Raw genomic sequence first — 12140 nt, forward strand, 5'->3', positions numbered from 1 at the left:
ATGTTACGGCTTTGACCAGCTAGATTCACTGAATTTGAATCAGTTCCGATCAAGTTTTCTGTGCCAAAAATAAATTTCTCCTTGAACTTCAGGAAGTAGGAAAGGCATGTCCCAACATTTAGTATGCAGTTGATGCAGCGGGCAAATCTGTTCCATTGTAGATGGCATTAAGTGATTTTCGTCAGTGATTCTTTGTATTAAAGAGAAAACTTTGAACTTGCATTATTCAAAGGAAGGTTTAATACATCTTCGTGGCTCTAGATGTTATTCGTTATTCTTTTGTTTTTCCAAAAGTTGTGCTTGATGGTTGATTCTTATTTCTTCTTTCTGTATTGATTTCTCTATTCATTTCATTTGCGGAGATTGTTAAAATCAGCTAAGATATGTTTACCTTTACCAAAACAAGCTTCTGTGAATTACTATGTTAAACCAGCTTTACACTCAGTAGAATCCATTGCATTCTAATAGTTGGTCTAGTTTTCTCCTACACAGTATTACAATAGATATATACATGAAAAGACTGGGACTTTTCCTTCTAAAGTCTCCGTGCTCCATCTTTGTCCATGATTTTCATTTCATTCACTAATTGATTATTTCTTAACTTGCATGTCTTGTGCAGCTTATAAGACCAAAGTTGGAAGAGATTAAAGAAGAGATGCAAAATAAGGTAGGTTGATACGAGTCTCCTCTCATCTTCTTTCCTGTTTGATTGAGCTAGCCAAAGTACTTAATTTCTTTACTGTGTCATGTAGGTCATAATTGACATCTGAAACAATATTATTTTATGTGTTCCAAACTGTCCGATGCTGCTTTAAAATCCATTGATACTAGGGGGCGTCAATGGTCGGGTTGGACTGAATTTGGTCAGGTCAGAATGGGCTGAGTTAATAAGTAGGCGGATTATTGACCCGCCCAAAAGTTACTCGGGCTGAAATGGGCCAAAAAGCGGGTCATAACTCATTCCAGCCAATTCTTACTAATAAGTTTTAGTTTCCTTGTTTGCTCTTCTATAATTTTTAGTACCTAAAAAACTACTTTTTTTTTAAAAAAAAAAACTATGGCTATGTATAACATATCAAATAAAAAATATTGTTTTGAAATATTTTGACAAGATTTCTCATGTCAGTTTGGGCTACATATCTGCCCAACTTTTGATGGACTGAAATGGGTTGGGCTGAAATGGGCGGGTCAATGACCAGCCCAAACTTGAGCGGGTTTGGGCAATGGTGGGTTATGTTTTCATGGGCTAATTTTTCCACCCCTAATGGTTACACTTAGTATTTGTGCTCTATACAAGATTCTGAGACTCTAAAACTCTCCTTATTATCATCTCTTAAGCAATTAATCCATGCACGGACAGGCCCACACTCACTTGACTTCTCTACTGTCGGAGTTTTTGCCTCAAATTATAAACAACTCATGTGTTTCCTTCCCTTCCGGAAGCAAGAATTATGTGGTTATATCTTATTCAAAAAAGAATTATGTGGTTATATTTTTACCTACAAAAACTATTATGTTGGTTTAACTTTTTACTTTTTAACAGGGTCATGCGCCAGAGGCAGTTGCTGAAGGTCAACAAAGAATGCAAGAAATAATGAGGGAGTAAGCAACTTTTCCTTGTTGATCTAATGAACTTCCGTATGCCCTGTTTTGGACCAAAAATTCTTGAGAATTTAACTAGCTTCTCATATGAAAGCCTTGTGTATATAATTACGCCGTAGCTCTGCTGGTTGGAGGATAGAGGTACCTGGTGAATAGTCGGGCTCCCCAAGAGCCGACCTCGACTCTGCCATTTTTAGAAAAGTTAACTAGCTTCTCATATGGATTAGTTCACCTATTATTTCTTTTTCCTTTAGTGTTATATATTTTTCTTTTCTTGAGCCGGTCTGTATCTACTTTGAGGGTAATCTAATCCTAAAAATAGCTAAATATGATATATTTCCATCATAAAACGATTGAAAACACACATTTTTGTTAATTAAAGATTAAATGTGTTAAGTCAGATGTAAAATATAAGTAACTGCAACCGCATACTTCCAAATTTGATGATGCTCTTGGTGAAATATTTGATATGATGAATGTCTTTATTAAATCAATGTCATGTTTGCAGATATGGAGTTAATCCATTCACTCCCTTAAAGGGACTACTAATACAAGGCCCGATCTTTGTCAGTTTTTTTATGGCTGTAAGATTTATCCTATCACTATCTATGCTGTTGGTTGCTCCCCATCCCCTCTGTCTTGCATAGTTGGACATTTATGGTATCACTCGAAAATGCAGATTAGGAACATGGTGGACAATGTGCCTTCTCTCAAAACGGGTGGAGCATTTTGGTTTACTGATCTAAGTACTCCAGATGCTATGTATATCCTTCCAGTTTTGACGGCTTTGACATTCTGGATAACGGTGGAGGTAAAGTTATCACTTATCTCAGTCTATTAATTTTCTTTTCTGCTTCATTAAATGTTCTTTATCCTAATTATGGTCCAATGGATTATTATTTTGGATGACTGGTGACCGTTTGATGTTGTGTTGGATTCAATGGGAGAAGATGTCTAATACTGATAAATAAAGAAGACAGAGGGAGAAGTAGTCACAAAAAAGTTACTCGCTTTGTTTCAATTTGTTTGTCTTAGTTTGACTGGGGACGGAGTTTAAGAAAGTAAAGAAGACTTTTGAATCCTATGGTCTTAGATTAAAGATATGTATAATGTACCAAAATGACCTTTAATCTTGTTGTCTTAAACATGCCATGTGGGAGTTTGAATTAACGAGTTCCCAAATTAGGAAAGAGGCATTCTTTTAAACTGACTAAAAAGGAAAGGAAGACGAACAAATTGAAACAGTGGGAATATAAAACTTCAAAATTTTGTAACAGAGATCCGTTGTAATCTTATAGAATCACTAAAGATATTTGTTCAGATTGCACCAGAGCAGTAAAGAAAATAAACAGGGAGAGAAAGACAGAAAGAAAGAAGGAATGATAGAGAGAGAGAGAGAGAGAGAGAGAGAGGATGACAGAACCAACGCCTGTAAATATGTCATCATCAAGTTAATCAACTCTCTTCTCCTTCTAGTTGATATCAAGTTCAATACTCTAGCCATCATTAACAGCTGTCTGTCTTTCTTAAAAGTTCTTTAGAGCATATTATTCTGGTCAATTTTGTTAACTGAAGTTGTTCTTTTGTAGTGCAATGCTCAAGAAGGATTGGAGGGAAATCCTGCTGCTAAAACCATAAAAAATGTTTCACGGGGTTTTGCTGCGCTTACTATCCCATTAACTGCTAGTTTTCCTAAGGTGGTTATGCAACCAACTTGTTTATAATGGTTCATAGTTTATTTATCATTTTTATACATGATGATGAATCTACAAAATCTGTGTTCTCTAGAAGTTTATGATGTGCGAACTTCCTTTTCTCTTCGTTCTTTTTCCTGGTGGTCTCCTAATTGTAACCAAATTCCCTTTTTTTTGGGTTGAATTGGTGGATACATGCATAGCCTTAATTCCCTTTGATGCACAAGTTTGTTTTATATCTTTGACTTGTATGAAAAGTCTGTATATGGTGCATGGTAGAATATGTAGATATTGATTAAAATATTGAGAGCAGCATTCCTTTTTCTTTTTGTTTGTGGTTGCCGGGGGGGGGGGGGGGGGGGGTGGTGGTGAAGAATACAAGCTATCGCCTGTCAAAAATTGAATTTTTAATGTTCATATTTGATGGCAATTTAGATCTTTTCTGAAGATGAATTGGCTGATTTGTGAAGGAAATCAAGATGAACAATTAATTGGTGCCTCTTTATTTTCGTAAGTTTCTTTGATGGCCTGCCATCTGTATGTTTGTCCATTTCCGGATTTGAAACATACTAAGGTTTTTTTTTTTTTCTTTTTCCATTTTGCCTTACCCATTTTATCATTTTAAATATTCTATCTTTACTTGAATTTTAATCTCACATGGACTTTATGTTTGATAAATTGCTTGCACTCGTGTCTTCATGATTATGTAATTTTGGTTTTAGTCTTTGTGCATGCAATCAGCATGCAAAAAAGAAAGTAAAGCACCTTTTCCACATGCCTATTATAAGCATGTGTTATAGAGAGAGAGAGACAGATGCTTCTTCTAATACTTGCTGGAGCCTTCGTTAAAGCCATTTTCAGTGTGAATTGCCATATGTGGATGTTGCTACTAGTGTCTCACTGGATTTTCTGGAGGTAATTAATAGGCATGGTTTTATCAAGAACGACTCATCCATCTTTTGCCGCAAAAAATTTGGTTGTTATTTTATAATCCTGTACATTGTTTATATCTTGCATGCATGTTTTATTTATGGATGTTGCTTATCATGTGATACGCAAGCTTGTTTCATTTAACTGACTGTTGTCTGTTCATGCTTTTCTTGTGCGTATGAGTGCACGCTTGCTGCCGTGTTTGTTTAAGAGTTCATATATGCAACATAATCTTGTACATGCCGTTTCATATATTGTATTTCTTTATTATTCATAATGATTTATTTTTAAAGTGGGATTATTAACATCCATGACATTTGAATAATTGCAGGCGATATTTTGTTACTGGATAACCTCAAATCTTTTTTCACTCTCCTATGGTTTGGGTTAGTATACTATGCTCATTCTTTTCATTCCTGCTGAAATATGGCAAATGCAATCTCTATAACATGCGTCACTTTTCATCTTGTGTCAGTGATAAAAAATCACGCGGTCAAGAAGGCACTGGGTGTTCCTATAATACCTGTCAGTCCTCCATCAAAACAAAAACCGGGGCAACCGGCGGTCCCTTTTTTCGAAATGCTTAACAAATATAGAGCAGCACAAAAGCACATAGCTGAACAGCAGCAGCATGCAGCAAAGCAGAACGCAGCAGCATCACAGCAACCGGCTTTATCATCGCCTCCTGTGGAAGAAACATCAAAACCTACGAGTCAACGAGTACCAGCATCATCGGTTCTTAGTCAAAGGATCAGAATTTTAGAGAAAGAAGTGAAAGGAAGAAAGAAGAACAAGAAGAGGTAATTATACGAGGGATATTGGTAAAAACTCGACTGCTAGTTGTAGGTTATCGCTAGTGCATATACACAGTTAAAAGCTGTATTTGTTGAAATAATCGGAGCAGAGAAGCTCAATGATTTTAGGCAATTTTGCGCGTTTGCACCCTCGATAGTTTTGGGAGTAGGCAAGTTTTTGAGACCATAATGTCTTTATTTCTCCTCATCAGACATAATTGGAGAATTGTACCTTTAGAGAGCTTGTAATGTTATGCCTTATTTCTGTAATTGGCAGATGTCTCCAATGCTACATGCAATTGTGAGGCAAAATTAATACTCTAATGCTAATTTGTTGAAACTTCGCTGCAAAAAGAGGTGTGTTTTAGCTACCACCGAGGGATGTGGTGGGGATAAATGAGATCTTCATCCTTTAATTTAAGATCTTGGGTACGCGATGCGAATTTGTATTAGTCAGATTAGTGAGTTCTGGATACCAGATGATTTTAACCGAAAAGAAAAAAAGTTGTATTTCAGCTGAAAAATGGTGTGAAAATCCTAACGAGGCAACATAATTAGGTGATTTATTCCCATTTTCTAAAACTTCAGCGGACAAAATCTGATACCTATGTTGGTCGAAGCTATCCCATGAAATAATCAAGGAGTACACATACATCTTGTGATTATAATAGGTATTCTCTTTTGTTTTCTGTTGGTTAACAGTTGAAGGTTCAAAAATTTGAATCTTGATCCAAATCAATTTGATTTCCAGCTCAAACACATCTTTGAATCTAGTGTTAAATCACAACCAATAACAAAACAAATCGTGTTGGCATGCAAAATATCTTGTCTGTGAAAGGATCTGAAAAATTACTTGCACTAATTTTCATTTACTCCCTCTGTCTCAATTTAAATGTCTTACTTTTTTTTTTATCTGTCTCAAAAAGAGTGTCCTACATGAAAAGTTTAAAACCACAAGATTCATAAGACATTTTAGTACATTATACCTATATTTAATTTAGGACTACCAGATTCAAAAGTTTCTCTTTATTTCTTACGCTTCGTGCCTAGTCAAACTAAAACACTTAAATTGAGACGAATACAATATTTTTTTATGTAAATCAACAAACGTAGCAGCTGTTGTCACCGCATGCTTTTGTATTAAAAAATGTTACTCTGCTTTAACTAGTCAATTAATTCACAAGCTTGTTCATCATTAATTTATTGCTGCTGCAGTCTTGAGTAGAAGTTCCTCAATGACACATTAAAATCTTGGGTTTGTTTTTATTTATTTGAACTTGTTGTAGTTACGAGGCGATAGGACCGATGTGAAACAAATGTTAAAAAAAGATTCTATAGCTTGTAAGTTGTACATATTGGTAATTCATGTAAAAGAATTATTTCACGATTGATATATTTTAACTTTTCGTAGGAAATGACATATTATCTTCTTTACGTTATTAGGTAATTCATATGGAAGATTATAGCTAGTTCTCTTTCACAATATAACCTGATAAGGGTGGAGATTGACAATAAAAAGATAGAAGTAATGGTGATGACCAACTCGATAAAGACATTGAGATACGAAAGAAATAAAAAAATAAAAATAAAACATGTTAAGCTTCTTCCTTTTTTTTTTTCTTTTTTTTTCCAGCCGACTGGCATACAATTTTTTTTTCCGATTGAAGAGTCGAAATTCTTAAAAAAAATAACATCTCATAAATTTCAGAAACGAACTTTGAAATTAAAAATAAGACGTCCAGCAAAGCTTTTTCGTGCCGTTAAACACTTAAATAGGGTAGAGAAGCTCTATCTTGATTTTTCATAAATTTTCTGCACGCTACCAATGTGTTGTGTCATACAAGAGTACATCATGATTTAACTATAATAACGTTGACATCAATTTATCGTAACTTAATTTTATCATAACTTAGGATATGATACACTTTTGCATAATCATGGCCTTTTAATATATGTATATACCATTATTAGTTAATTATTAGATACTTTTTCTTGGTCAGAGTATTATGATGACAGAGCGATTCCACGTATTCACCGATGGCAACAGTTGTTATATAATTATACTTGATAGTTATCTTGAATTTAAGCCTTTTAATTGCTTAAGAGTCTAAGATTAAAAAGTTGATATAGAGAGAGATATATGACGCATTTATTTTAGCTAAATGTTTTAAATTACCTTCGAATAGATTAACTTGCGGCTTAAACTATGATTCATTAAATTCGCATGAAATAATATTTCCAAGTCTCTACGGAACAATTATCCTTCCCATTCCTCTATTTGTTGTTTAAAAGTTTGACTCACACATCATTTAATTTCATTAATTATAAGATTATTAATTTCATTAATTATAAGAGTATTCGATTAAATTAGTTTTATATTTTTCCAAAAAATAAAGAATTAATAACTATGTCCTCTTGAAATAACAATAAAAACATGAATGGAAAAAAAATTAATGTCTTCTTAATTTCTCTGGTGACGAATACTTTTTTTTACTGAAGTGATAGCTAAGAAGGAACCACGGGAGCAATATATTTCCCAATTTCGATTCCTTTGCTTTACGAATATTTATAACAACAGTATATATGACGCTCATGACAAAAGGCGGGCCGATGAGGATAGGTCAAGAGAAGAACTGACAGACTTCTAGCTAGGTATAGGCAATCTTCTAAAAAAAGAGGGGCACATGACACCTCAAGTGAATCCAGTATTAGAATGAGAGAGATTAGTGAATAATTTAATGCCGGTATAGCCGAAGAGACAAATTCGTGAAATCTGTTGGACCAAAACAAACAATACATATTATTAATTTGAACTACTTATGACAATAACATATTTTGCATCTTAAATTGGGTTTATCCTTACCATGATGTCCGCACAATCTAAGATACCATTTATTTTATTCTTTCAGAGAAAGTTTGATTATGTTATTGATGTACATATTACGAAGTCAACGAAAATACTTTTCCTCTTGTTTGTGTTATAAGCAATAAAATGATAATAATAATTATGTAGCCCCCTCGCCATCGAATGTAACATGGAGAAGACCACGTCCATGTTCTAGACGTATGGGAGAATTCATACTATTAATTAGTTTAGAAATTTCATAAATTTTGGTATTTGACTAAAGTTGTGGGCTTCCATCTAGAAAAAATTGATTAATTCAAAATAATAAATGTATCACTTTTATTTATTTTTATTTTTCACATAGTTGACAATTAGGAGCATGAAAAAATTAATTAAATTATCAAATAATCATGGAGACCACTATCATTGTGATTTCCCGTTATGACTTCTTGATCACCGAATTGTCCTTTTGAAAACGCAAAATGTATCTTTTGATGTATTAAAAAGAGGAAAACAAAAGAAAGAAGGAGTGACATAGTAAGATTACAACAATTTAATTATACATTATTTGATATACTTTAACATTGTAATAGATTATTGACCCTATGTCTTAAGTTATCAATATATGTTACATATAAATTATTACATGTTCTTAGCTCTTAAATAACTCAATACCGTAACATACTTATTATACTATCAATGTTTAAATTAAATTCAAGAGTAAAATAAAGTAGCTCAAGGTTATGAAAAACATTAAGTGGAATTTTTTTGATAAGGCCCTATCTAAAGGGACGTTAAGTATTTAGCTGCTCGACTCAAAATCTTTATATACATTAACTAATATACATAACATATACATATGTTATGCGTATATTATTCATTTATCGGCTAATATTTTGGATGGACGACTATAAATACGTACTGAATATCTATCTTACAACTTTAGGGAAACATCAGACACGATATGAAATTTTTTATTCAATGATAAATTTTTTAGAAAGCTAAGTAGGGCACCTAATTATTGATGTATAAAACTAAGATATGGTAGTTGATCTTCTCATTAGATAAAGATAATGTATTCTTAATCCAATATAACACAAAAAACAAAAACAAAACATGAGCCTTAAGAAAAGATGAACTCCACAAGGGTCAAATGTTTTTCTTTTGAGAAAGTAAAAAGATATCAGTCAATAGTTTATGACAAATTCCTTTGCTACACTTCTTCTAATGGCGTATCTAGCATTGCAAGTGGGGTTCCCTAGCTTTCGATCCCGAGCATAAATTTATGTGTAAAAAATTATTATAATTGTAATATATATAGGTATGACCCCATAACTTTAAAAATATAATGGGTTCAATACTAAAAATCTCAATATTGAACCCATATAATTTAAATTCTGAATCTGCCTCTGTCTTCTTCATCTTTGAATCGAGAAAAGGATATCGAAGGATTAATTCACTACTGAAAATATTAATCCAAAAAGACGAATATTTAAATTTCTTAATAGTGATCGATTCCTTTGACAAAAAAATAACACAGAGTAATTTTGAATTCTGATACATCACTTTCGTGATAACTAATTAGGTTAGCAATAACTTTAAGAATCGACATTCAACGAAAACGTTAGGCTTTCCAAAGCCATAGGAATAAGTTACACAAATTGGTGAATGGGGACCAAAAGAAATAAATAATGATGGAGTTTTCAAGTTATATAAGTTTTATTTTGGACCCCAAAAAAACTAAAATAAAAATAAAAATGATGGAGTGAAACCAAGGTAAAGAATTTAGCACAGAAAATATAGAGGGTGACTACTATATATAAAGCAAGGTCTATTTTAAATTAGGCGATACCGAAATATAATAAGGCAGATTGCTAAAAGAGGGGAACCTGCTTCCAATATCACGAAGTATTTGAGGTGAGATATATTTTTCTTTCGTCTTACTATTTTACTTCATTTAATTTTTACATTAACCGCATAGAAAAGTAATTATATATAATTGTTTATAAGAAAGGATACACCACATACCTGATAAGAAGCACCCCTCAATCGATAGATTAATGATAAATATGAATCAGTAATTAATTCGAAAAAGATGACAATCAACACAAAATCATTAATGCTTTAATATAATAACTTTTTTTTTTCTTTCAGATAATCTTATTCCTAGTTGCTATGCACAGTGATGTGGAATGTAGATTTTTTTTTTTTTTTTTTTTAATAGCCAGATCATAAAAAGATTGCTTCCTCCAGATCATTTTAAGTATCTTTCTATCCTTTTAAAAATAGTTCAAAGTAAGTGTATTAAAAAAGGAAAACAAAAGAAAGAAGGAGTGACATAGTAAGATTACAACAATTTAATAATACATTGTTTAATATACTTTAAAATTGTAATAGATTATTGACCCTATGTCTTAAGTTATCAATATATGTTATTACATGTTCTTAGCTCTTAAATAACTCAATTGCGTACCATACTTATTATACTATCAGTGTTTAAATTAAATACAAGAGTAAAATAAAGTAGTCCAAGGTTATGAAAAACATTAAATGGAAATATTTTTATAAGGCCCTATCTAACGGGAAGTTAAGTACTTAGCTGCTCGACCAAAAATCTTTATATACATTAGCTAATACACATAACATATACATATATGTTATGTGTATATTATACATTTATCGGCTAATATTTTGGATGGACGGCTATAAATACGTACTAAATATCTATATTATAACTTTAGGAAAACATCAAACACGTTCTGAAATTTTCTACTCAATGATAAATTTTTTAGAAAGCTAAGTAGGACACCTGATTAGTGATATATAAAATTAAGAAGATATGCTAGTTGATCTTCTCATTAGATAACGCGTTCTTATCCAAAATAACACAAAAAACAAGAGTCTTAGGAAAAGGAGATCATTCAATAGTTATTACAAGTTCCTGTCTACATTTCTTTGTCTTTGAATCGAAAAAAGAATATCGAATGATTAATTCACTACTGAGAATATTAATCCAAAAAGATGAATATTTTAATTTCTGAATAGTGATCAATCAACATGAATTTTAATCCGTGAACGAAATACTTTGACAAAAGTAAAAGAAAAGAATTTTGAATTCTGATGCATCACTTTCGTGATAACTAATTAGGCTAGCCATAACTTTAAAATCGACACTTACGAAAACGTTAGGCTTTCCAAAGCCATAGGAATAAGTATGTGACAAATAGATGAATGGAGACCAAAAGAAATAAATAATGATGGAGTTTTCAAGTTATATACATAAGTAATTTTATTTTGGACACCAAAAAGTAATATAAAATAAACAATGGTGGAGTGAAACCAAGGTAAAAGAATTTAGGACAGAGGATACAGAGGGTGACTTCTATAAATACAGATAGAAAATATAGGGGGTAACTACTATATATAAACCAAGGTCTATTTCAAATTAGGCTATATAGAAAGATAATAAGGCAGATTTCTAAAACAGGTGACCCTGCTTCCAGTATGAAGTGTTTGAGGTGAGATATATTTTTCTTTCATCTAACTATTTTACTCTATTTAATTATACTTGATAAGAAGCACATCTCAATCGACAGATTAAAAGCAAATTATGGATTAATAACTCGAAAAATTGACGATCAACATAAATCATTAACACCGTCAACTTATACTTAATCTTTTCCAGGTCAGCTTATTCCTAGTTTTATTATTAGTTACTATGCACCATGATGTGGATTTAACTTCTTTTTTTTTTTTACTAACCCGATCATAAAAGGATTACTTCCTCCGGTTCATTTTAAATATCGTTCTATCATTTTAAAACTAATTCAAAATAAGTGTTATCTTAAAAATGAGAAAACATTATACTATCTCTTTTCTCCAACTTATCCTTATCCTTATTAAAATAAATTATGTGAGCCACTTTCTAAAAGGTCTCTTTTAATTAATTCTATTAACTATTTTTTTAACGGTGTGCCACACTCCAAAAAATACACTTAAAATAGACCGGATGGAGTAACACTTCATACCAAAACACCACAAAAGATCAGTGTTCATATTTCAGTACAAATAAAATAAAATTAATTTCTTAATGTGCTTCACTCTTGATAAACAAAGTTACTCAATATTGTACCCGATTAATAGTTGAATTACGGATAAGTTAGTCTAAACACCACCCTTATTAAAAATTAAAGCAAGGAATATATGAAATTAAAAAAAAAAGAGAGAAAATTTTAGGGTTCCCAACATGGAAAATTCCAGCAAACACAGCTGTCT

At 32.1% G+C, this 12140-nt stretch overlaps 1 protein-coding gene across 3 annotated transcripts in view; it reads left to right on the top strand.

The window, feature by feature from the left end:
* The window catches only part of LOC132634793 (mitochondrial inner membrane protein OXA1-like), a 45642-nt gene extending 40298 nt beyond the window's left edge, over nt 1–5344 (top strand). For all 3 annotated transcript variants that reach the window (XM_060350878.1, XM_060350876.1, XM_060350877.1), the window contains exons 4-10: nt 620–667; nt 1544–1602; nt 2111–2186; nt 2282–2413; nt 3192–3299; nt 4558–4612; nt 4702–5344. In XM_060350878.1, the coding sequence (XP_060206861.1) occupies nt 620–667; nt 1544–1602; nt 2111–2186; nt 2282–2413; nt 3192–3299; nt 4558–4612; nt 4702–5030 (807 nt within the window). In that variant the 3' untranslated portion in view covers nt 5031–5344. The remainder of the gene's footprint in view (nt 1–619; nt 668–1543; nt 1603–2110; nt 2187–2281; nt 2414–3191; nt 3300–4557; nt 4613–4701) is intronic.
* Nucleotides 5345–12140: the final 6796 nt, after the last annotated feature.

This window comes from Lycium barbarum, chromosome 4, assembly GCF_019175385.1.
Source record: "Lycium barbarum isolate Lr01 chromosome 4, ASM1917538v2, whole genome shotgun sequence".
NCBI lineage: Eukaryota > Viridiplantae > Streptophyta > Magnoliopsida > Solanales > Solanaceae > Lycium > Lycium barbarum.